Source organism: Sus scrofa, chromosome 1 (assembly GCF_054392235.1).
Source record: "Sus scrofa isolate SSC_HxYL_T2T_F1_AM1 chromosome 1, Sscrofa_HxYL_maternal_Yorkshire_Landrace_v2.0, whole genome shotgun sequence".
Lineage (NCBI taxonomy): Eukaryota > Metazoa > Chordata > Mammalia > Artiodactyla > Suidae > Sus > Sus scrofa.
This window is the reverse complement of record NC_139383.1, coordinates 176,795,831-176,823,365: the sequence shown is the minus strand read 5'-3', so window position 1 is coordinate 176,823,365 and position 27,535 is coordinate 176,795,831. Positions and strand designations below refer to the sequence as shown.

Sequence of the window (27,535 nt, the reverse complement as noted above, 5' to 3'; positions counted from 1 at the left end):
TTGGTAAGTTGCAGCATAAAACATCTCTCACTTAGAGACTCGTAGAGTACATAATCATATTTAAAACCCTGAGAAATTGTGCAACAATAAAGCTCATTTAAATTAAGTTTCTACCCTTAATGCAACATGGTCAAAGAGTACCTACTAACATCCCATGGAACCAGTATCCAAGGATCAGATTTTGTTAAAAAGTGGTATATAAGTTAATAGACATTTCTTGTATTCAGCTGCAATAGACATTTTTGTTTGTGACTTTACTTCCAGCCTCAAAATGGAACATATGACCAAAGTTTAGGCTGAAAAGTGCATTGCACTCTCTTGCAGGGTTGACTGGTCAAGAGCTGGACATGGTATTTAAAGTAGTTCGATCATAGTGAACCTCAGGACTTTTCCTGGAAATGCTGGGACAAAGACTTTTTCTCTTTGGGGCTAGGTTTAAATCTGGAAGGAGTCCAGGAACTGCTGGGAACTACAGAATGCCTAAAAAATTGAGACCAACATCAAGGAAGCAGTTACAAAATAAAGAACATGAAACAGATTTGTCATACAAACATTTGTTCAACAAATATTTATTGAGAACCTAACATGCATAAGACATTACTCCAAGTGCTTAGGATAATCAGTGAAGAAGAAACCAAAACCTATGCCTTTATGGCACTTATATTCTAAGGGAAAAAGAAAGTTAATAAATGATACAATAAATGTCAGAAAGTGATATTCATTATGGAAAACACAAGACAAAGTAATAGGAACTGGAAAGAATGAAGTGAAATTTTAAATAGAGTAGTCTAGGTAAGTCTTATTAAATAAACGTATTAATAGCTTGACTTGAAGGAAGTAAAGGAGACAGCCATGTGACTATCTTAGGAAGAACATTCCAGGTAAAGAAAACGTCCATGCCAAAGCCCCAAGATAAGAGCATACAGTGTATCTGAGGAATGGCAAGAAAGCCCCAAGATAAGAGCATACAGTGTATCTGAGGAATGGTCAGAGCCAAGTTAAAGAGAATACTAGGTAAATGACGATATCCAATGAATAACAGAGGGCTAAATCATAACAGTTTTGGATTTTACTCTGAATCACAGGAGAGGACATCAGAGAGTTTTAAACTGAGAAGTAACATGATCAAAAGGATCATTCAAAAGAATCACTCTAGCTGCTAAGTTGAAAATATTGTAAAGGAGACAAAGGTAACAGCAGAGATCAACATAATAATTCAGGGAAGAGGTGGTGGCGGCTCAGATCAGGGTAGTGGCAGTGAAGGCTATGAGTGAAGTGAAAAAGACTTTCTTAACTAATTAGACTGGGACATAATAACAGAAAAGGATCCAGGGTGACTTTAAACATTTTAGCCTGAAAACTAGACAGATGGAAGATGCCCTTAACCAAGATGATGACTGTAGGCAGAATTTGTTTTAGAAGAAAGAACAAAAATTTTCCCTCCTAGACATATTAAGTTTGAGACAGACATATGAGTAGTGATTCATATGTATGGGCAGTTGGAACTCAGAGGGGACTTGGCTAGAGACATAAATTTAGGGTTATTAATGTTTAGTTACTATTAAAAGCCTTGAGAATAGATATAATCACCGAGGAAGCAAATGTAGACAGAAACAGGTCTGGGAGAAGAGGAACAAAAGAAGTGTAAGAAGAAATGACCAGCGAGATTGAAGGACACCGACAAAGTGTTGCAAGTAGGAGAATCTGATTAACTGTGTCACATGTTACTAACAGGGAGGGATAAATTAGGAGGATGGGATTAACATAACACAAACTACTATATATAAAAATAGGTAACAAGGCTATATTGTATAGTGCATGGAGGTTTACTCTGTTGTGTAATAAACTACAGGGGGGAGAATGAATATATGTATATGTGTAACTGGCCCACTTTGCTGTAAACATGATGCTAATACAACACTGTAAACCAACTATATTCCAATAAAAAAATTTTTTTTTTTTTTGTCTTTTTGTTATTTCTTTGGGCCGCTCCCACGGCATATGGAGGTTCCCAGGCTAGGGGTCAAATCGGAGCTGTAGCCACTGGCCTATGCCAGAGCCACAGCAACGCGGGATCCAAGCCAAGTCTGCAACCTACACCACAGCTCACGGCAACGCTGGATTGTTAACCCACTGAGCAAGGGCAGGGACCGAACCCGCAACCTCATGGTTCCTAGTTGGATTCGTTAACCACTGCGCCACGACGGGAACTCCTCCAATAAAATTTTTTAAAAGATGCTAACAGAACTAGCAAACTAGGGACTGAGTAGGGATCATGGGCTTTGGTATCACAGCTCTTCTTGACAAGGGAAGTTTCAGTGGAGTAACTGGAACAAAAGCATGGCTGGAGTTTACTTACAGGAGAATGGAAAGTGAGGAAATGGAGGTAGAAACCACACTTGTTTCTACTTGTTCATGGAATCCTGCCACAATGAGGAGAAAAGCAATGGGGTAAAAGCTGGCAGGGGAAGTAGAGGATCAAGAAAAGGATCATGGTGATGTTCATGGAGCTCCACATGAAGACTCTTATCCTTTGGTTATATAAATAGATCAGTTTTTACATTCATGCCAGTTTTAGGTGGATTGTCTATCATTTGTAGCAAAAATAACACTGATTTTTTTCACTGCAACTTTCAATTAGCTCTCATGCTGAACTATTAATTAGTTCTAACGGTTCCTCACAGTTGATTTTCTAGTAGTTTTCTTACAGAAGAGTTCTTGTATAAAAGCAGCTAGAAGTTTCTAACTACACTACAACTCTAGACTAGAAAGGGAAATTACTTAAAATGTTTCATTAACTGCCTGGTAATATAGACTGAAACACAGTGAATGCACTTAGTTTTTTCTCTATGTATCTTTTCTCTAGCTGATATAACCATTAAGTATTAACCATGAACTTTTTTTCTTCTTTAAAAATGCTGGGTACTTTACTTGTCATCATGCATAACTACTATATCTAGATTTAGTTTAACTGCCATTTTCAAATCCATTCTACACTATCCTTTCTTTCTCAAGTGAAATATAAAGTGTTAAAATATTAAAATTTGAGTAGCAACCTAAATTCATGAACTCAAAAAAGGCTCCAAAGACTATTCTCTCATATAAACATCATTAATTCAACCACATTTATCCATAACTGATTTTATATTTATAATAGATGAACTAAAAATTCTAGGCATTTAGGTAAATACTGATTACTCTTGAAATATACTGCTTAAGAGAACTCAATCTTACAGACTATGTTTACTTTCCCACAGGAAGAAATGGAATTTCCTTCTGATAAGGATTAAGAGGACTCATGAGGTGAATGTGGTGCCAAGTGAGCCCATACCCAAGCATACTTGATGTGAACAGTGATCAGAAGGAAATAGTTTTAAGTTAATGAATAATTCCTAACAAACACCTAAATTACAAATATGTAAACATGTACAAATAGCTACTACTATCCTGGATTCCCAACCCTAAGCAGAAAGGTTCAAAAATAGAAAAATAAATTATGAGTATCAAGATTAATTTCATTAATTTGATCTAGAAGAAAGCCAACAAAGTGGGCTTTTTAGGTTTAGCTCCTTGCTCAAAACCACCTTTTCACTGTGGTGCCAAATAATCATAAGTAATGCCAGAAATTCTGTTTGACCACAGTCCCAGGTGAAGAGAAGAGTGTGATTCCCTTTGTCAGTCTGTTTCTTTGCATCTCTCCTAACAAGAGCACCTCACACCATACTGATTATAATGCTAACCTTTTAAAGATCCAGTAATGATTTTTCACACAACATAAGCCAATTTCATCTGTGTTCAACCAAAGAAACAGCAATCTGACCCAATGCTGGAGGAAAGCTTATTGTGCTGTGTATCTATTTAAATATGCTACACTATTGTAACTGATAGAAAATTTCAGGAATTGTCAGCAGTCAGGCTAATACACTAACTTTTAAAACCAACTCCCGGGAGTTCCCATCGTGGCGCAGCAGAAATGTGTCCAACTAGTATCCGTGAGGATACAGGTTCGATCCCTGGCCTTGATCAGTGGGTTAGCAATCCGGCGCTGCCCTGAGCTGTGGTATAGGTTGCAGACGCGGCATGGATTGCCTGTTGCTGTGCCTGTGGTATAGGCTGGCAGCTGTAGCTTTGATTCAACCCCTAGCCTGGGAACTTCCATATGCCACAGGTGGGCCCTAAAAAGCAAAAACAAACAAACAAACAAAAACACATGAAAAAAACAAATAAAAAAAACTCGCAATTCCCTTTACTCTATAGATCAAATTGTTATTTTACAGACAATATTAGCAAGAAAATGGAGGGGGTTTGTGGGAGATTAATAAGGAGTACATATGCAGGCCCGGAAAAAATACCACAGTAAGGAGCTAAAGACACTCAACACTTAAGAAAAAGGCAGAAGGAAGTGGGAGAAGCATGAAGAAAGACAAATGGGAAAAAGCCAAAGACAACTTTCTGCTGAAATTTGGCCTGGGCCAGTTTTGCACACAGAGAAGAGAATATTTTCTTCCTGCTGCTCAAGTTCACCTTCCTGTACCATAAGACCCTCTATTCAGAAAATCCAGAAGGCCTAGAAGCAAAGGTCATTTTCCTCATGGGCACAGAGACAGGTGTTTAACCATCATTTTAGCCTTGATGGGGAAGAAAAGGGGGATGCAAATAGTCTAATATCTCTAATTATACATTCTCACTTATTTCTCTTCCTCTCTCCAACTGTGGATGCAAATGAATGCACTCTTTTACACACACATATTCATGTATGCAAATGCGTATACATGCAAACTAGAGTATAAAAAAATCAACTGGAAAAATAAGTGTTACCTTTAATTGAGTCAGTATCTAAAGTATAGTTTGCCATACAGCAGAAGTATGCTTTACAATGACCCTCAAATGAAGAACTGAATTAGACTGGTAACCCTCTTTTTTTTTTTTTTTTTAAGGGTAAAATGTTTAACTATGTGAGGTGATTTCTTATGTGTCAAAAAAATTAGTGTCTATCCCGGAATTTTATATTGAAAATCTAATATATGTAGGACAATAAGAGATATAACAAACTATCACTAAGAAATATAATTTCATTTTAAATAAAATTAAAACACATTTCAGAAGATATTTTAAAAGCATAATGGGAGTTCCTGTGGTGGCGCAGCAGAAACGAATCCGACTACCATGAGGTTTCAGGTTCGATCCCTGGCCTCATTCAGTGGGTTAAGGATCTGGCGTTGCTGTGGCTATGGTGTAGGCTGGTAGCTACAGCTCCGATTAGACCCCTAGCCTGGGAACCTCCACATGCCGCAGGTGCGACCCTAAAAAAAGGAGAAAAAGACAAAAAAAAAAAAAAAAAAAAAAAAGGCATAATGGGGGAAAAGCTAGAGATGAAATGCTAGATTGGGGAGCAAAGTAGAAAGCTATAGGCTTAGAAAGGCTGATACAGATTACTCATTAGGCAATAAAAGCGCCAGCATTTTAATTCTAGTCACACAAAGTATCTTTCTCCTCTAGATAGTCTTCTGATTTAGCAAATCTAGATCTTATGGTAGGAAGGAGAGAATCAGTATTTTAAAAAATCATCACTTAGCATTCCTGGTGTGGCTCAGTGGTTAACGAACCTGACTAGCATTCAAAAGGATGCAGGTTCAATCCCTGGCCTCACTCAGTGGGTTAAGGATCCAGCGTTGCCCTGAGCTGTAGTGTAGGTCACAGACTGGGCTCGAATCTGGTGTTGCTGTGGCTGTGGTGTAGGCCAGCAGCTGTAGTTCCGATTCAACTCCTAGCCTGGGAAGCTCCAATATGCCAAGGGTGCGACCCTGAGGGGGAAAAAAAATCACTTACATAAATACAATCTTGGCTTTAAAAATTGACTTCACAAGTACACCATAATCCACACAAGCATAAGCAAATTATACAAAAAAAAAGATAAATACAAACATATGACCTGATTTACTTTATCTAAAAGTAATATGGGATGAATTCTAGAGAAACTTCAACCTTAAGTAGAAATTTATGTTAGAGAGAGCCTCCTGGCCTGCCTGCTTGCATCTCTCACAAGCATCCTACCTTAACAAATCTATTTCTTGCCTATCAAAAAAAAAAAGGAAATTTATGTTATGGCATCAAGGTTATCTGTTAAAGAATAATCTGTTATTTCTATTAAAAAGGAAGTTAACAATCAGGTCCTAGGTGAACTTGAAAATACAAATTTCCTAATCTACTAAATGGATGAAATTGCAATTTGACATGTTAAATATTATTATAGCTCCACTCTCTTGGTTGAGTTTTAACTCAATTCACAATGTATTCATCAGACTTTCTTATCCCTACCCTTCCTACCTTGAGTTGAATGACTTGTTTGTTAGCTTTTGGATTCTACAGAGACCTTTCGAAATAATCTGAAAGCACTAAGGAAAGTAAATGTATTTTTCTGCATCTGACAGCAATTCTCTCACAACCATAATTATTCAATCTATTAAGATTTTAACTCTTACCATGCAATGAGGGAAAATGCTTCTTCTGTCAATAACTTTTTTTTTTTTTTTTTTTTTTTTTGCTTTTTAGGGCTGCACCCAAAGCATATGGAAGTTTCCAGGCTAGGGGTCAAATCGGTGCTGCAGCTGCCGGCCTATACCACAGCCACAGGATCCGAGCCATGTCTGTGACTTATATATACCACAGCTTATGACAACGCCAGATCCACAAGGGGAACCCTTCAGGGAGATTTTGAAATTACCTACTTATACAGGTCATATACAAGTCAACAGAATGAATTTAAGCAAAAACCTGAAATCTAGATTGGACTAAAAAAATGAATTTTTCTTTAAAATATTTAAGTATTGAGTTATGAAGGGTCTATAATTTTAACACTTTAAAAAAAATCTAGTGACTAAGATCTAGAAGTGATAAATCAGAAATCAGAATTCCTCATATGTACTATAAATTTCACACAGGTCCAAACCGATCTACTTTTTTTTTTTTTTTTTTTTTTGTCTTTTTAGGGCCGCACCGGTGGCATATGGAGGTTCCCAGGCTAGGGGCGTAATCGGAGCTGTTGCTGCCAGCCTACACCACAGGTCATGGCAACGCCAGATCCCTAACCCACTGAGCGAGGCCAGGGATTGAACCCACAACCCCATGGTTCCTAGTCGGATGTGTTTCTGCTGTGCCACGAGGGGAACTCCCATATATATTTTAATATAAGCTCTATAGACAAGACTTAAAAATCTCATGGTTGACTTACTTTGAATTTTCTTTGGAATTAGTAAAAGTGAGTACTTTTCATGTTTCCTAGTTGTAAGTGTCCCACCCCCGCCCCCCATGCACACACCTTTTCTTTGTTGCCTAGCAGCACATGGAGCTCCCAGGCCATAGATCAGATCTGAGTCACACTTGTGACCTATGCCACAGCTGTGGCAACACCAGATCCTTCAACCCACTGTGAGGGGCCAGGAATCGAACGCGCATCCTGGCGCTGCAGAGATGCCGCCAATCCCATTGCACCACAGCAGGAACTCCAGTATTTCCCCTTTAATAACTTATCTTTTCACACACTGCCGGATAGTCTTTAGTATCCTCCCCCATTTTGATTTGCAAATTCTTTCTTGTAATTCTATGTTTAATTCAAATATTTTTTATTTGGTATTTACTCTTACAGTTGGGCTTTTAAAAAAACTTGATGTAGGCTTTCCCGTTGTGGCAAGCACAAAGGAATCCAACTAGTAACCATGAGGTTGCAGGTTCGATCCCTGGCCTCGCTCAGTGGGTTAAGGATCCAGCACTGCTGTGGCATAGGCCGGCAGATGTAGTTCCGATTTGACCCCTAGCCTGGGAACCTCCATATGCCTCGGGTGCAGCCCTAAAAAGCAAAAAGAAAACAAAAAAAAGCAAAAAAAAAAAAAAAAAAAAAAAAAAAAAAAAAAAAAAAAACTGAAAAAACCCCCTGATGTATAGGGGTTTGACAATTTCATGTAATTAACTCCATCATTTCCTTTGAGATTTCTTAAATTGCATGTAAACAAATTGGTAACTTTATATTTAAACTTACATGAAAAGCTGGTGAAAAGAAGCATAAAATGCTATGAGTACTTATAGATAAGTGATTTTCCCATCTAATTCATATCTTATATAATAATATTAAAATTAAAATGATAAAATTTAAGAGCAGAAATAAAACATTGAAAAATACACCACTGGAGAATTCCCTGGTGGTCTAGTCGTTAGGATTCAACACCACTTTCACCACTGTGGCCTGGGCTCAATCCCTGGTCTGGAAACTGAGACCCCACACTAAGCCATTATATGCCTTGGCTAAAAAAAATAAAAAATATATATATCACATATATATAAAACTATATATATATAAATATATAAACTATAGCACCGAAATAAACACTGAAATAAAATTCTAAGAACTGTACAGATTGTGTAGAGGTGACAGACTTAACGTATTTTTAAAAAATAATTCAGCCTTGGAGTTTCCCGTCATGGTACAGTGGTTAATGAATCCGACTAGGAACCATGAGGTTGCGGGTTCGATCCCTGCCCTTCCTCAGTGGGTTAACGATCCGGCGTTGCCGTGAGCTGTGGTGTAGGTCACAGACACCACTCAGATCCCGCGTTGCTGTGGCTCTGGCGGAGGCCAGTGGCTACAGCTCCGATTAGACTCCTAGCCTGGGAACCTCCATATGCCGTGGGTGCGGCCCTAGAAAAGTCAAAAAGACAAAAAATAATAATAATAATAATAATTCAGCCTTTTTATTTTTACCTATTGCAAAGTGATTTAATTCTAATACTACATTAAACATCCAGCTTCTTTTACACTGAAAAATCCCCATCTTTGGCACATCTAAAGCTTGTTTACATTTTAATGTTCATAAATTTAGCAGCAGTAGTACCAAAGAACCAGAATGACTAATTACTGCTCAAAACTATTGCGGTCATCTGCAAGCACTGTCAACACCAAAATAGTAAGGCTCAAAAAAGGGAATGGCTTAAAATTACCTTCCAATCCCTCAGATATCAATCAACAATATTTTTCTTCAAAAAAAAAAAAAAAAAAAAAAAAAAAGAAAAAGGAAGAGGAAAAGGTAGTTCCCTGGTGGCTCAGTGGGCTAAAGATCTGGTGTCACTGATGTGGCTCAGGTTGCTGCTGTGATGCAGGTTCAATCCCTGGCCTGGGAACTTCTGCATGCCACAGGCGCAGCCAAAGAAAAAAAAAATGGAAAGAAATGGAATGCTAAAAATGGGTTCTCCCTTTGTTGCACCATCTTACCTATCCTATGATTACCACAACCAAGTTCTCCAGCTGGCTAATCTCAAATCGTTATGCTAACTCAATTTGTGCTTGGGAGACTGGGCCAAAGTGGTATAGAATTCATTAGCAAATTCTGAAATACTGTATTTCAAACATGACATATACTACATATTTGATCTTTACATCTCATTCCAGTAAAATCTTTTATATTGGATTTCTCTATGAAACTGTACTTGCTTCCTTCTAAACCTAAATGGCTGGCTTATTAATCTCACAATTAAAATGCTTTAATGTCATTTTTACAACTATACAGAACAATTCTTTACTGATTTTTACTGTCAAGATTTCTTCCCAACAACAACAAAGTCCATCAATCTTAGTTCCCAAGGTAACACTCAAGAACACAGACCTCTTTTATTAAAAACACAGCAGATTCTTCGGGCCTCTGGCCTCTTGTACAGATGATAATAAGAATATTAAATCAAATTCACCAGATACAAAGACAGATTATCTACAGAGGGATGTAGATTAAAAAAGTAAATCTTAGATTTTGTCTCATAAATCAGAAACCAGTGCTGCCAAATTAGGAAGAGAAGTTTCTAGGGAAGAAACCCATCTACAGAAAAAATTACTGCGTTTGATTTTCCAAAATTCAAGTAGAGAGGAGCACAGTTTGTGCTGAATTGTTAGAAGGCAAATTTTCTAAAAGCAAAGTAGAGTGAATCATAAAACCTTTGAATGCCCTTTCCAATACTTATCAGAGCCTATGTCCCTGAATTTGCATCACCTGATCTCCAGGCATTGGCTATTAGGCATGTGGAGGAAGGCAAACTCAATTATAAAAAATGAGAGGAGAAGGAAACTGTGAAATCTAATCCAATGCCAGAGGAGCCCTTGGCAGAAAACACTGGTAACCAATGTTATTAAGATGTAGCAGAAACCTTACCCGCACTGCACAAAATAAGATGGATCATTTTAACTATTTAGGAGTGCTGAAGCATCTGCTGCCTTGTTTCCTAAGGCAAAAAACCAAATTTACAATTTTTTTATTCAAATCTTTTCTATAAATTATTCATACATCTTCCCAAGCCCAAAATAATTGTAATTTTCCATACAGAAATGTTCTACTTTAAAAAGGGAAAGAGACTGATCTAGCTCTCTAAAATACTGAGAATATAAACCCAGTACACTTCCATAGGAAATACAGGTACTGACTCACATCAAATTAGAACTACCTGTAACTGAGGTGAGGAAAATCAAACATACGTAACAGAGAAATTTGTGGTGTTTAATGGAAAAGATTGTTTGACAAACATTAAAATTTAAATAGAAGCCATCTTCCAAGACTTAAAAAAAAAACAGATAAAATAAGTGACTTGTTTTATCACAAACTTAAGAATGACATCCATATGATCAATTAAAATGTCTCAGTGTTTCAAGTTCCTAAGTCTGTAGCATCCAAATAATTTGCAAAAATGTAAGAACAGACTCTTACTTCTTCAACACTGTATTTAAATAAATTGGAGAGATAATAAATGTTTACTGAACAACTACCACATAGCAGGTTCACAGCTATCTATTATGGGAATATACAGATGAATACAGCAAGCAGAGTCCTACCATTTTGAGGAACTAACAACAATAAAATGTTATAAGAGCATGAAAGAAAGTCAAGTTGATTTGGATGGGGGTAAGAACTGTCAGATATAAGGGGGGCATCTTAGAAAGATTAATGGAAAAGGTTTTAAACATTAGAAATGGCCTCAGGGAACAAACAGAATTTTAATACTGAGACAAAAATACTGAGTAAATCAAGCATTTTACATTACAACTACTCCACTTCATCTCCCAATTCTTCTAGTTAACTACGGACAATGAAAAGATTTCTCTTTGTGTTCCAAAATGAATAAAAACCTTAAAATTACTTACAGTTAAAGAAATAACAACATGATTATAAAGATGGATAAATATTATCTAATAATATTACAGGGGAATACCAAAACCATTGTTTTGATTTTAGTTAGAAACATGAATCACACATAAAAAACATTCAGCTTACACTGGAACATCTTAAAATCTGTTTAAATCTAGTTCTTAAAAATAAAATGGGAGTTCCTGCCATGGCGCATCAGAAACGAATCCGACTAGGAACTATGAGGTTTTGGGTTAGATCCCTGGCCTGGCTTGGTGGGCTGAGGATCCGGCATCGCCATGAGTTGTGGTGTAGGTCGCAGACATGGCTTAGATCTGGCATTGCTGTGGCTATGGCGTAGGCCGGCAGCAACAGCTCTAATTAGACTCCAAGCCTGGGAACCTACATATGCCGCGGGTGTGGCCCTAAAGAGATGAAAAAAAAAAAGATAAAGAAGAGGGAAAAAAATAAAAAATTAAATTTATTCCATCACATTCTGGACTCAAGTGATTGTGATGAATTATGCTATTATGCAATAGGTCATAACTAAACTCTTAAAAGTTTGTGATGATTTTAAACATCTGTATGTTTAGAAACAAAAAGAATGGTGGAAGGTATTTAACTTGTCTGAAAATATCTTCCTAGATTCAAAACAAGTAATCTACCGGCAAAAGTAACCCTTTAGAAAACTGAATTCTGTGAAGTAGTCACTTCATTTAGTTAAGTACAGAGACAGCCCTTTAACAATGTTAAAAATCTTAGATTCTTTTTTTCAATTATTTTTAATTTAACAGGGCCTATGCTCATCCTAGGAGTTCCCCTTGTGGCTCAGTGGTAACAAACTGGACTGGTATCTAAGAGGATCCCTGGCCTCGCTCAGTGGGTTAAGGATCCAGCATTGCCATGACCTACAGTGTAGGCTGACAGCTACAGCTCCGATTCAACTACCATTTCACTGAAGGTGTGGCCCTTAAAACAAAGCAAAAAAAAAAAAAAAAAAAAAAAAAAATTTTTTTTTTAAATGTTCAGCTTAAACTCTGCAGATTACTCAGACTCTTTTCTCAATCTCTTCCAGATCCAGTGAGTATTTCCATCTCAAATATTCGCTGGATCAATACACTTCCACAAATTACTTTCTGGTAGATCTTTTCATGGATAGCCAAAATGTCTGCCTTTATCTTAATTTTAGGATAATAATGAGAAATCAGAAATCTATTTACAATATCACCAAGCAAAACTCTACCCTACCTATTCATTTAGTGTGTATACCACAAACAATGGATTTATTCATGAAAACTGGTATTCAAATACAATTACACTTTAAATGTCAATTTTTATTATTTGTGGTAATTATGTTCTATAAAGTCACCACAAACAATGAATTAGTGAATACTGAACCACTGCTCTTAGGGGAAATACAGGATTAGGTTCCTGCAAGCCTCTGGTCACATTTTCATCAACTGATCAATATCTAATCTTGTTTTATGTGTGTTTCTGTCTCAAGACACCTTATTTAATATATACTGATGATTCATTAACACTAAGTTCATAGCAAACAGCAATGTAACTCATGCCTGAACAAAACTGATCTAATACATGTATTCTCTCCATAATGCACAACTCAGCTCTGTTGCATTTAAGAACACTAGACAAAACTTTAGCACTATGCTTGGGGGTCATTTATTTATTTTTTTGGCCACACCCACGGCATGTGGATGTTCTTGTGCCAGGGATCAAATCTGAGTCACAGCAGTAACCCAAGCCACAGCAGTGAGAACACCAAGTCCTTAACCACGGAGTCCTTAACCAGTGAAACCCTGGGGCCATTTTAGACCAAGCAATCACCAACAAAAAGCACAGAAACGCAAAAAATGTGGCATTAAGTAACATGCAAAGAGGACACTTGTTTATGGTAAGAGAGCTGAAAACAAGAAGGCAAGAATCACATAGTTCAACCACAGGTTCATGTGTGGGAAAGCACACATCAGCCATCTCAAACCTTTTGCAGCTCTGTGCATGTCTATAAATAGCTATAGAACTGTTCTGAGTAGTGATTTTGGATTTACAAATAAGTTTGAGATAGCAGACTTCACAAATACAGAATGTGCAAATGATGAGGCTCGACAAGACAAAGAAAGTCCAATTAAATAAATCTCGTGGGAAGTATTTTAATACTTCAACCCAGTGTCAATTTTGCAAATGCAAGGGTTTACTTACTGGTTATAAAGAATGGGCAAAACTTTACGACATTGTTTTTAAACTGTCACTCAGAAACACCCCATGAAACAGTCTATAAGTTTTCAGCTGGGAGTAAAGACAGAAAAATTATTTTTTGTCTTTTTTTTTTGGCCTTTTCTAGGGCTGCTTCCTACGGCATGAGGTTCCCAGGCTAGGGGTCCAATCAGAGCCACAGCCACCGGCCTACACCAGAGCCACAGCAACGTGGGATCCGAGCCTCGTCTGTGACCCACACCACAGCTCACGGCAACGCCAGATCCTTAACCCACTGAGCAAGGCCAAGGATCGAACCTGCAACCTCATGGTTCCTAGTTGGATTCGTTAACCACTGTGCCACAAAGGGAACTCCAAGCAAGAAAAATTATTTAAAATTTATTGACTATTCTCTGAAAATAGTCATTAGAGGGAAAATACTATAGAAAGACAGCAAATACTATTGTCAGCTTTAATAACATAATTTCTTAAGAACTATCTACTTCAAATATGTGTTTAGGGAGAAATCAGATATATTTTCCCATTACTATTACACATTAAAAATTTCAAAAGGATAAAGTACCCTAAAGTATTAAAACAACAAGATGTAAGATATAAATTATGATATATTAAGCTACAAAGGCATTTAAAAAAAGTATAGACAATTAGAAATGAAGACATAACATATATTCAAGAAAAGTACCTCTGTGAAATAAATTTAAAATGCTCAATTTTTATTTAAAATATTATCAAACATAACCATAATGTATTTCTAGTTTGCATTTCTACTTTTCATAACAAAATTAGATATGTATGTAAACATCATCTATTCACACTGGTACTTGAAATTTACATTAGTGAAACTGAAAACAGGATACATTAATTATTAAGACCAGAAGAAAAATTTGAGAGCTGGGAATCAAATCAAATAAAAGCCACTAACATCTTTTTTTTCTTTCAAATTTCAGATGAGGTTGACTACAGCATGTTTTTGGCAGTGAAAAACTAGAAAAATATGCCTTTTAATAGAGGACTTATTTAGAACACAGAAAAGAACACAGTCTTTAATAAGAAATGAGCTAGAATATATATATATATATATATATATAATTGTGTATATATGGCCTTCAATTAAAAATGAAGAATAAGACAAGGAAAACTGTCTATACTAGTAAAGCCAAAAAAAAAAAAAAGAGCATGTCAGAGAATACTATGTCTAATACGATTCCTGCTTAAGAACAGGAAACATAACTTGCTCACATATGCATAGATATTAAACTGCTAATGAGGAAGGGACTTCAGCACTTTCATTTTTTATAATGAGCATGTATAGGTTTTAAAAACTTAGGACAGATTCTCAACAAGTGTTAATTTTTCTTATTAATGGCTATTTTAAAAAAGTGACATAAAATTCATGTTGTTTGAAAATGACTCCTATAATGTTAATTTATTCAGGTATTCTACTTGATATAATTTAAAACAAACATTTCCTAGTTCAAAGAGCTTCTGTAAATGTTCTCAAAAATTCAACACTCACCAACCCCCCAAGTTGAAATGTTTAATGATCTGTTAATGGGGTCAGAAAACTTTTTCTGTAAGGATCAGACAAATATTTTAGCTTTTGCAGATACATGATCTCTGCTGCATATTCTTCGTTTTCGTTTTAGTTTATAACTCTTTAGGAATATTAAAAAACAACAACAACAACTTAGCTCAGATCCACAGAAAAAAGGCTGCAGGATGCATCTGCTTTGCCAACCATAGTTTGCCAACCACTGATTTATAATAACAAACCAGCATCTGGAAGTCTGATATTTTAAATATTTTACACCAAAAGTATCAGAGATCACAATAGGGTAAGTTTTATTCTACCCTAAATAAAGGTAGAATTATATAAATTAAAATTTCAAGTTAATACATTGAATTATTAACAGCATATTCTAGACACAAATCAAATGGTAGAACACAGTACATGAAATTTCAAGTATTCATTAGTATTATATAAATATGATCATGTGTGCCCCTGCAAAGCACACACATCCATTTGAAAAAGTCAGCTGAAATTGAAATACTATATATTAGGGTTCAAATATCCTTTTATAATAATTAAAACCATTTACTCATTTAAAGAATCAAAAAGAGTAATTTGCTTTAGATGTCATCAACCCTTGAAAATTAAAAAGTGAATTCAGAGACTGATAGTAATTACTGGGTTTTAATTTATTTAATTTGTAAGGGTTATTGTAAAATATTAATCAACAATCTAAAATGTTAAGACTTTAAAAAGTTTTATATATATATATATATATATATATATATATTTTTTTTTTTTTTTTGTCTTTTTGCCTTTTCTAGTGCCGCTCCAGCGGCATATGGAGGTTCCCAAGCTAGGGGTTGAACTGGAGCTGCAGCCACAGTCCTACGCCAGAGCCACAGCAATGTGGGATCCGAGCCCACAACCTCATGGTTCCTAGTCAGATTCATTAACCACTGTGCCACGACGGGAACTCCAAGTTTTATATTCTTGAAAACTTTTTAACATTTACTGTGTCAGCAATCATCACTGCAGACCTGAATATACTTTTTTTCTGTCTAAAAGACAGCTTCTACATTCTTGATTTTGTCTAAAATTGAAAGATTCCCCCCAAAAAAGTGAAAAAAAGAAATAAAATTGAAAGATCCTTATTACCATCTGGATGCTACTACCAAATGTAATTGTCATTATGAATAATAAATTGGGTCAAACTCGAAAAAGAAAATATTTCCTCCAAAAGTAACCAAATAACCATTATAGAATAATCTTACCTAGACTGGTGGGTTTTATCAGTTCATCCAGTAAATCATAAAATGGTAATTTTTGAAGTTTTATATCCGGATGGACTGGGTGAAGAGCTGATGTAAGATGTGGGAGTTCCAGTTCATGTTTAGGTCCCAAAAGAGAAACAGGGAGTAACGGTGATGATGCAGGGTGACCATCATAAGTGAGCTGTGGAATGGTAGATGGAGACAAAGTTGCTGGCATAGGACTTGAATGTACGCTGGGGATGGACAAGTCCGCAGGCGTCATGATTTTCTGGGGGAACCTCCGCCTATAGAGTTCTTTAATTTTCATTTGTACAGCAGGACTGCAGCCAGCCTTTAGCAAATGCAGGGCTTTTGTGAGAAGTTCGTGTTTGCGTCCGTGCTTGTTTCTCCCGGCGTAGCCCAACAGTACTTGGAGTTCAGAAACTCTAAGGCTCATAACCATTTGCTTAGAGACAAAACAAAATGTAAAACATTAGTATTCCAATAATATAATTTACAACATTAAACAAAGTGTTATAATAAATACTTTCTCCTTATGGTTTGCTTAAAGGTCAGCTCATTTACAGTCAATTCTAGTTATTTCAAACTTAAAATATTTTAAAAATTTTTATTGGAACATAGTTGACTTAGAAAGTTATGTTAATTTCAGGCATATAGCAAAGTAAATCAGTTATACATACACATACATCCATTCTTCTTCAAATTCTTTTCTCAGATAGGTTACCATACAGTACAGAGTAAATTCTCCTGTGCTATATACAGTAGGTCCCCATTACCATCTATTCTATATATAGTAATTGCTTCTCTGCCTTTTGGCTAAGATCAAGTGTGTTCTATATACAGTAGTCTGAATATTCAAACTTAAAATTTAGCCATTTAATATACGTAACCAAAAAAATCTATTATTTTTTTCTTTCTAGGGCTGCACCTGTGGCATATGGAAGTTCACAGACTAGGAAGGCTGCAGAGCTGCAAATCAGAGCTGCAGCCGCTGGCCTACACCACAACAAAGATAGATCCAAGCAGCATCTGCAACCTAAACCACAGCTCAGGGCAATGCCAGATCCTTATCCCTCTGAGCAAAGGCCAGAAACTGGGCCCACATCTTCAATGGATACTAGTCGGATTCATTACTGCTGAGCCAAAGAACAGGAACTCCAGCTAAAGAAATTTATAATAAATATTCAAAAATTCACCGACTTCTACCTAGTGTTATATAAGATGTAAAAGTATACACCACGTAGAACCACATCTCACCTCATTCCACTGTTACAATGAAATTCTCAGGTATTTATCAAGCACTTACTAAGTCTCCAGGACAGTGCTGAGTGTATTCCGGATGGCAAAAAGTAATGAGCCCTCAAGAACATTTATTTTCTTGGGGAAAAATTAAATAAGTATATGTGAATTACATTAACAGTCTACTTCAAACATCAGATGTAGGCAGGATACAAATAACATCAGATATTACATCCAACACTAACTTCAGAATTTATAAGGTTTAACCTATACTTTTTTTGACCCATTATATGCCAAATATATTTGATATTTTCATATGGGTTGTCATTAAATCTTTACAACTCCACAGGTATTATCCTTCCTGCTTTATATATGAAGAAACTAGTTAAGAAAAGTTAAGCAACTTAACAAAGGCCACACTGATACTAAATATCAATCAGGATTCAAACCCAGATATGTATAATTCTAAAGCCTATGATCTTCCCACTAAACCGTATTATTGACACTCTACTGGCAAAGCCAGGCTAAGAAGTACAGGAATTTAACACCATAACATATAAGGCTGTAGTAAAGAAATTCTAAGTTTTAACTCTGTGTTTCCAAACTTATTTGGTCACTCTTTCACCTTTTTCCCCAATTACTAAGAGACTACCAACAGAAAATACCCACCTACATCAATTCTCTCATTTTAAAGCTGAGGAAACTGCTGTGAGCTGTGGTGTAGGTCGCGGATGTGGCTCAGATCCCGGGTTGCTGTGGCTGTGGCGTAAGCCAGCAGCTGTAGCTGATTCGACCCCTAGCCTGGGAACTTTCATATACCACAATGTGGCCCTAAAAAGCAAAAATAAATAAATAAATAGATAAATAAATAAATAAATAAATAAAGCTGAGGAAAATGAAATCCAAAGGAAGAAACAGCTTACCCAAGATCATACAGGTATTAACAGCAGAATCCTGACTTTACCACCACTGACAGGGAAGAGTCAGGATGAAAGCCACATATGAGATTAACACTTGCTATTTCCCCAACTGTTGTATCCCCTCACCACATCCCAAATATCATAACGCAAAAGCTAAGCTGCCCTAATTTACCAGCACTCCCTGAGATGACACTCATCCCAAGCCAATCATCTAGAAGTTATTTTCAGATTATAAAACAATTAAGAAAAACAAAACAGTGTGAAAAACAAGTGTATAAAGAGCTTTATATGCAATATAGTTGGTTAATCAAAGTAGTATGAACCATTCCCCTGCCTTCTATGGCCTGGTAAATGCTTTATTTCTGTGAAGCTCAGCTTTGGTCAGCCTTGCTTCTTAAGCCTGGCAGAACTAAATGACTCTCTTCTCACAACTCTTACTGGCCATTTTTCCTATCTTTATTTTAGCACTTATCTTGCTATATTATAATTTTCCTTTTTACAAATAATTCCGTGACCAGATTGAAGTCCTCTATGGTACAATGTCATGTTATCTTCAGCATTCTAACACTATGGTACATCTGATAAGTAACTCATCAAATGCCTGGACAATAAATGAATCAACAAAATAAGAAAGTCACACCAGAAGAAAGGGTGGGGGTGAATTCTACAATGATAACTATACATATAACTATAATGCAAACCCAAATCTTATGTTTATCCAAAGATATAACATAGGCTTTAAAAACAAATTCTACCCCAAATCCTATAAATGTTTCTCTTTTTAGAGTATGTCATCAGAGATTATAATGTCAGAAGATATCAACTTCTCCCTACTCTCCAAACTGTCTTCAGAGTACAAAATAGTTCTTAAGATTTTTTTTTTTATTACTTATTTAAGAAGGAACAGGTATTTCAGCAATACAGGCACTGTATTAATAAGTAAGCTTCTCCTGGATGCAAAGTCATAAATCACTGTTTCTCCATTTAGAAAGTATATTTTCACTTAAGTTGTACGTGCCCACATTCATGGGATTTGCAAAGAGAACCCTGCTCTAGACTTCTTTCATTCTAGGAAACTGCAGTGTAATTTGAAAGAGTGCTCTAGCAGAAGATGAGCTGGATGAGCTGGGTGGTGACGCTAAGGGGAGTTGAACTGGGAAAGTCAGGAGTATGTAGATCTAGCTTGATTGCTAGGAATGGACGGTCCATGTGAAGGCAGAGAATTTTAACAGATTTAGGATCTGTGGTTTAAAGAAACAGGAGGAAGTTTGGAGTAGGAGTGGAGACAGTAGCACAAGCTCAAGTGGACAGCCAGGGCAGGGTTCAGGTTGAGACCACCCTGCCAAAGGGAGCCTTGTGAGGAACTGAGAAACAGGCTAAGAAAGGGGTGAAGTCGGGTAGTGTTTCTCTTCACTTACACAGATTTGTATCCTGTAGGCAATAAGGGGTTAATCCAGACTAAGTAGAGAAATGAGAAAAATGTGTAGAAATCTTGAACCTACAGTATTTTATAGCAGGAATTAGAGTGGAGAGTGACTATGGCGAAAATTCCGTATAAATTCAGTTATATTCAATAAAAAGTACTGTAATTCAACAAAACAAAAAAAAATAAGTAAGCTTTTACTCTTAGAGAAATAACACAAATTATGTTTCAAAGATTATAGGTTAAAAACAAATTTAAGTTGGCAATGGTCAAATGCATTTTGTTTTAAAGAGAAAATAAGGTAAATTTTTAGAAAGAGAAGAATGTTTTTCCATTTCAGTTCAACTCTACTCTTCGAAGTCAAACACAATCAAAAACTGAAATTCATTAATTACGGTAAACTTAAGGCAGCTTTTGTCCTGACTCTTTGGGTATAAGGATTTAAATGCAGCACAGATGTATCACTGTTCTTTTTATGAAGAACATATTGACAATTCATATAAAATAAAATCTCTTCCTTGATGATCAGAAGAAAAAAGTTAATGACATAGGTATAATTTTTGTTTTTGCTCTCACAGGATGCATAATTAATCACCATAATTATGAGGTAGGTATTGTCTTCATTTTACAGATGGGAAAACTGAGGCCTAGGAAGGTTAAGAAATTTGTTGAATGTGGGAGGTCACGTCAGTGCTCAGCAGTAACAAACCCAAGTAATATCCATGAGGATGTGAGTTCAATCCCTCACGTTGCTCAGTGGGTTAAGGATGTGGCGTTGCCGTGAGCTGTGGTATAGGCTGGCAGCTATAGCTCCAATTCGACCCCTAATCTGGGAACTTCCATATGCCAGGGTGTGGCCCTAAAAAGACAAGGAAGGAAGAAAATTTGTTGAATGTTACACAACTAATTCTACTCCAAATGTGGTACTTTTACATTGCTAGTGTCTTTTAGAGAAAACAAGCCACATGCCTTTTAACTAGGAAACAGAAAAACTTTTTAAAAGATCAATTTATTTAACATTCCATCTCAACCTCAAACTTCAACATTTTGGCTTTTATTTTTATCTTTTTTTGGCTTTTTAGGGCCACACCCAAGGCATATGGAGGTTCCTGGGCTAGGGGTCAAATCGGAGCTACAGCTGTCAGCCTAGGCCACAGCCACAGACACAGCAGGACCTGAGGCACATCTGCAACCTACACCACAGCTCATGGCAATACCAGATCCATAACCCACTGAGCAAGGCCTGGGATTGAACCTGCATCCTCATAGATGCTACTCAGATTCATTTCTGCTAAGTCATGACGGGAACTCCCCATTTCGGCTTTTAAAACAATTACTGGTTAATGACTAGTATCCATGAGGTTGCGGGTTTGATCCCTGGCCTTGCTCAGTGGGTTAAGGATCCCGCATTGCCACAAGCTGCAGCACAGGTCACAGATGCAGCTTGGATCCTGCATTGCTGTGGCTGTGGTATGGGCAGCTGCAGCTCTGATTCAACCAATAGCCTGGGAACTTCCATATGCTCCAAGTGCAGGCCTAAAAGGCAAAATCAATCAATCAATCAATCAAGATGGTTAAGATAAAAGAAAACATCTGGATTCAAATTAACCATTGCACCTTATTATCAGGTATAGTGAAAGATGAAGTGCTATCTACTATTATCGGAGCAGCTGCTGCATACTTTTTTAAGGACCGTAATAAGCATACAGTATTTAAAAACCAAACAAAAGAAAGCGGGAAAAACAAACATCTGAAGTTATCACTAAACCAAAAAGCTTCAGGGAAGCATGGAACAGCAGTCAATTCACAATGTAAAGTGTTGACAACACAGAGAAAAACTAAACACATCTGAAATGTTGAAACGCAATATATTTTCATTTTTCATGTGTTTACAAATCTCCATTTGTTAGCACTACAACAAAATGAATATTTATAAGTAAGGATAACATCAACCACTGCTACTAGAAATCACTGCCTCCTCAAATAGCATTCTGGTAACTCTACATCCCCAAATGATACAATTCTCAGGATCCTAGGGAACTTAGAATGCCTGAGAAATAGGTATACTCTGTAAAGAAAGCACTATGAGGGGCACCTTTTTTTTCCTGCCCCCCTCCTTTTTTTTTTTTTAAGGGCCACACCCTTGGCATATGGAAGTTTCCAGGCTAGGGGTTGACTCGGACGTACAGCTACCTGCCTACACCACAGCCACCGCAACACGGGATCCCTGGCCCAGTGAGTGAGGCCAGGGATCAAACCTGCATCCTTATGGACATTAGTCGGATTTGTTTCTGCTGCACCACAATGGGAACTCCTGAGGGGCATCTTTTTTAAATGAATCTTTTAAATCAGATAGATATGCACATGGTTTTTTAAAAATTATTTTTTATTAAAGTATAGTTGAATGACAAAGTTGTGCCAATTTCTGCTGTATAGCAAAGTGACTCAGTCACACAGACATGCATATATATATAAACATATATATTCTTTTTTTATATTATTTTCCATCACGGTCTGGATATAGTTCCCTGTGCTATACAGTAGGAACTTATTGTCTATCTATTCTAAATGTAATACTTCGCATCTATTAACCCCAATCTCCCAGTCTACCCTATTCCCTCCTCATTCCCCCTTGGCCAACCACAAGTCTGTTCTTCAGGTCTGGACATGCACACAGTTTTAAAAGTCAAATAGTTTTAAAGGAAAACAGATGTTTCTCTGCCCTACCCATTTTTCATAAATCTAAGGCATCCACTTTCAAGTCTTTTTAGCTATTTCTACTGCCATTTTTCACTATTTCCACTATATAGTAGATCTTTTAAAGCTATTTAGAATTTTTTACTTTTAGGGAAAAAAATGACCTCTTACTAAAAGAGTGATTTAGATCTGGAGCTCCCACTGTGGCACAATGGGATAAGTGGCATATTGGGAGCTCCAGGACATAGGTTCAATCCCCAGTCCAGCACAGTGGGTTAAGTATCCCGTGTAACTTCAACTGCAGCTTAGGTTGTGACTGTGGCTCAGATCTGATTCCTGGCCTGGGAGCTCTGTATATCACAGGGCAGCCAAAAATGGAGAGGAAAAAAAAAAAAAAAAAAAATTTAGATCTATTACATGTCCTCTACCTCCATTTTCCCATCAAAATTTCTGGTTGAATCAACTGTTGGTGTTTAATTATTACTATGGCTATAAATAATATTCACAGCTATACCAAAAGTACATCCTGACTACTGTTCCTTTTACGTATGAGCTTGCTTTCCTTCTAGTTAATAACTGCACCATTTCTGCATTTGCTTAGTTTTCTATGCTACTACTAATTTATCTGTAAACTACTAAAAGAATAACTTTCCTCTCGACATATTCAAATATTCAGGTAAATCACTGCATTTCTTAAAAATATACCTCTTACAGGAGTTCCTATCGTGGCGCAGTGGTTAATCGAATCCGACTAGGAACCATGAGGTTTCGGGTTCGATCCCTGGTCTTGGTCAGTGGGTTAAGGATCCGGTGTTGCTGTGGCTCTGGCGTAGGCTGGTGGCTGCAGCTCCAATTAGACCCCTAGCCTGGGAACCTCCATATGCCGTGGGAGCGGCCCTGGAAAAGGCAAAAAGACAAAAATAAATAAATAAAAATATACCTCTTACAACCCTCTGTCAGGGAAAAAAATGACCAATTTGGACTGCTTACTCTCTAGACGCAGTACAAAACTATGTTCATAGAATTTCCGTTTAACTTATTTTGGGAATTCCCTTGTCTGCCTTCATGTTAGACTCCTGTTTCCTTGATCTCACTTCCTCCTTTCTTGATTTCCTCTTTATAGCGGGGGTTTTTTCTCCAGTAGCTTCCTGAGAAGGAGGCATGGGAAATACACCTTTTTTATTCCTTGCATTGTCTGAAAATATCTTCATTTACCCATATTTAATAATTGAATTTGGCTCAGTATAGAATTCCAAACAGGAAAATATGTTCTTTGAGAATTCTGAAGGCCTTTCCTCATCATCTTAGTACGCCTGGCACAATCTGATCCCCATTCCTTCACAGTCACCTTTTCTTCACGTGTTCTAAAATTTTACAACACTGTATCCTGGATTAGGTTTTTTTTTTTTTTTAATTGTATGAACTGATAATTGCTAATCTTTTACATTTAGAGATGTATGTTCCTCAATTCCGGGAAGTTTTGTTTTGTTTGTTTTGTTTTGTATTGTTTGCTTTAGGCGCCACACATGGAAGTTCTCAGATTAGGAGTAGAATCGAAGCTACAGCTGCCTCCCTATACCACAGCCACAGCAATGCCAGATCCGAGCTGTGTCTGTTACCTACACCACAGCTCGGGGCAATGCCAGAGCCTTAACCCACTGAGCGAGGCCAGGGATCGAACCCACAACCTCATGGTTCCCAGTCGATTTGCTTTCACTGCACTAGATGGGAACTCCTGGTCTATTTTCTTTTTCCTCTTGCATTTACATCTGTTATCTTTAGCTTTGTTTTCTGAGAAGTTTCCCCAACTTTATCTTCTAACTCTTCTATTAAAATTTTAATTCCAATGAGCTCTTTTTTGTTTGCTCTGTATTTCTTTTTCTTTTCCCTCTGCATTTTGTTCTTATTTTTCATGAATGCAGTATCTTTTTTTCTCTTGAGGATATAAATAAATTGGGTTTTTGATGTTGTTTTCTTCAGCTGACTGCACTGTCTCTGTAATCTCTGAGTTCTTTTTTGCTATTTGCTTTGGTCTCTGCCTTTCTTGCTCTTGATGACTTCCCTTGAATAAGAGGGATGTCTTGGCTGTACATCTATGAGTAAGACACTAAAAAGTTGATCAGGAAGTTCTTTTGTGGCGCAGCTCATTAAAGATCCAGCATTGCCACAGCTGTGACACAGGCCACAACCACTCCATGAGTTTGATCCCTGGCCTGGGAACTTCCACATGCCCTGGGTGCAGTCAAAAAGAAAAAAAAGAGATAGAAAAAAAAAAAAAGATGATCAGATGAACTATGTGGGTGAGCAGACCAGAGTATTTCATTCTAGGATGATTGGGAACTTGGCTATCTTGAGGATTTCTTTTTTTCCTTTTATCTGATAACTTTTGACAGAGCGGGATCCTCTATCCAAAATCCTGATTTGGCTGCCTTTCAATGTTCTCAGGGCAGAGTAGAGGAGATTCTAGCCATTCAATAAGAAGACATTTCAACTTAAATCTCCTCCTCAGATACGTAAGATTTTACAAACACACATCAAGACACATATGTAGATGCGTGTGTATGCATGTAAGGAAGGGACCATATTCTGAGAAAGATAAATACAAGACAATAATCAAGCAATATTAACAAGTATTAAGGACAGAGTGCTTTCTGAGACAATTTTATTGTCTCAATCAAAGGTCATATGTAAATCATGAATAAGAATTAGGTACTTTCTGTTGAACCACATGATTACTCTTGTTTACACATCCCACTGCAGCATTTCAGAGGATTAGTCATAAAGCAGACTCTATATTATGAACCTTTATCTAGCATCAATTTGTAACCAACTGTAAACCAAAATGAATTCTAAAGATAGACAAAACAAATTTAACAATATTTCATTTATACTTTTGCTTTCTACCCATAAAAGTAATCATCAAAAATTCTCTTAGTGCATACATTAAATATTTTATTCATTATTTTCAGAGTCAGATTCTTTATTCAATGGAACTGACTTTTGGGTCATTTCTAATTCTCTCCACTTGAAGTAGTTAATAAGCAGCTGTTAGACTAGCAATTGGTCAACAATGCCCAGTTCAACCAGAAAACCTAGTTAGACAGTTTCTACTAAAGCAGCAAGTCAAGCTAGTTACATACTTCTCCATAATGTTGTTCCACCCAATTTCTCATCTTTTATTTATTTCTCAATTAAGATGACTGAAAAATGACTTGTAGTGCCTACTCCTCGAGCCAATTATCTTCCTCCTCTCCTTGTCTCTTCCATCACAAATGAAGCATTTAGCTCCCACAAAATAAAAGAGGGAGATTCAATTCTCCTTCGAGCCAAGAATAAACACTCTTAAAATGGCAAACCATGGCTTTGATTTTTGATAATTTAAACATCATCCCCATTTATGTACTACATTTTATAAAACATATGGATATGTCCTTCAAAAAGCTCCTTCTAGATAATAACTTGAGGACTAAAAATAACAAACCTGAATTTAAAAAAACCTTTTAAAATTTAGATAAAATACTTTTTACAATAAAAAAGTTAATTCAGAGTTTAAAATTCTTTTTTTTTTTTTTTTGTTATTTCTTGGGCTGCTCCCGTGGCATATGGAGGTTCCCAGGCTAGGGGTCTAATCAGAGCTGTAGCCGCCAGCATATGCCAGAGCCACAGCAATGCAGGATCCGAGCCGCGTCTGCAACCTACACCACAGCTCACGGCAACGCCAGACCGTTAACCCACTAAGCAAGGGCAGGGACTGAACCCGCAACCTCATGGTTCCTAGTCGGATTTGTTAACCACTGCGCCACGACGGGAACTCCAGAGTTTAAAATTCTAACACAGTATCAAACTTCTCACACAGAGGTAGGAAGATATAACTTTAAAAGCTGCTTTGGGGAGTTCCTGTTGTGGTATAGAGGAAACGAATCTGACCAGGAACCATGAGGTTGTGGGTTTGACCCCTGGCCTCGCTCAGTGGGTTAAGGATCTGGCACTGCCATGAGCTGTGGTAGAGGTCTCAGATGCGGCTCCAAACCCACGTTACTGTGGCTGTGGTGTAGGCCGGCAGCTGTAGCTTCAATTTAACCCCTAGCCTGGGAATCTCCATATGCCACGGGTGTGGCCTCAAAAAAGCCAAAATATATAAATAAATAAAAGCTGCTCTGCACAGAGAGATTCAATAAATGTGTTTGGTTTGGTTTTTTTTTTTTTTTTTTTTTTTTTTTTTTTTTTTTGGCTCAATGAGTGAAACCTAAATGAGTTGCTGAAAGAGGAATATAGGGACAATGAACATATAAAGATAGGCTAGTCTTCAAAGACAGAAACAAGTAATCAAATTAATTCAGAAAAGTTACTGTATACCTACTATATGCTAGGTAAAATACAATATAAAACAGTACTACTATACACACAATCTGGAATCTAGTACTGACTTACCCACTAATTTACTGAACCTCAATCTTTCAGGTTTTATTTTCTCACTTCAAAAATGACAAATTTGGGAGTTCTCTTGTGGCTAAGTAGGTTAAGGATCTGGCATCGTCATTGCAGTGGCTTAGGTTGCTGCTATGGCATGGGTTTGATCCCTCACCTGGAAACTTCCACATGCTGCAAGTGTGGCCAAAAAATGAATAAATAAAAAATGAAGTATTTGTGGGTTTTTTTTCACATTTTAGTGCTGCACATATGGCATATATGGAAGTTCCCAGGTTAGGGGTCGAATCAGAGCTGCAGCTTCCAGCCATAGCAGCCATAGCAATGCGGGATCAGATCTGAGCCAAGACTGTGACCTACACTGCAGCTCAGGGCAATGACAGATCCCCGACCCACTGAGAGAAGACAGGGATAGAACCTGGATACTAGTCAGATTTGTTCCTGCTGCAGCACAACAGAACTCCTGAGGTGTGCTATTTTTTAAAAAAAATGATAGATTCTCAAAGGTTCCTTAAAATTTCAAAATTCTGTAACATGGAGTTCTCGTTGTAGCTCAGCAGTAGTAATGAACCTGACTAATATTCATGAGGATGCGGGTTCGATCCCCGGCCTTGCTCATGGGTTAAGGATCTGGCGTTGCCGTGAGCCATGGTATA

At 37.1% G+C, this 27,535-nt stretch overlaps 1 protein-coding gene, 2 long non-coding RNA genes and 1 pseudogene across 12 annotated transcripts in view; 2 read left to right on the top strand and 2 right to left on the bottom strand.

The window, feature by feature from the left end:
- The window catches only part of PIAS1 (protein inhibitor of activated STAT 1), a 325,250-nt gene that overhangs the window by 74,576 nt on the left and 223,139 nt on the right, over positions 1-27,535 (bottom strand). For 9 of the 10 annotated variants that reach the window (XM_084979204.1, XM_084979209.1, XM_084979202.1 and 6 more), the window contains one exon: positions 16,173-16,617. In XM_084979204.1, the coding sequence (XP_084835330.1) occupies positions 16,173-16,617 (445 nt within the window). Of the gene's footprint in view, positions 1-16,172; positions 16,618-18,080; positions 18,244-27,535 lie in introns of those variants that run through there. The other variant, XM_084979233.1, reaches the window with a different exon arrangement.
- Positions 554-5,348, bottom strand: LOC146406873 (uncharacterized). The gene is made up of 2 exons (XR_014817460.1): positions 4,167-5,348; positions 554-2,016 (listed from the first exon to the last, which is right to left on the bottom strand). It is a non-coding gene; the product is annotated as an uncharacterized LOC146406873 (long non-coding RNA).
- Positions 6,519-13,588, top strand: LOC146406872 (uncharacterized). The gene is made up of 2 exons (XR_014817471.1): positions 6,519-6,575; positions 8,466-13,588. It is a non-coding gene; the product is annotated as an uncharacterized LOC146406872 (long non-coding RNA).
- LOC146406871 (U2 spliceosomal RNA) lies at positions 16,969-17,122 on the top strand (annotated as a pseudogene).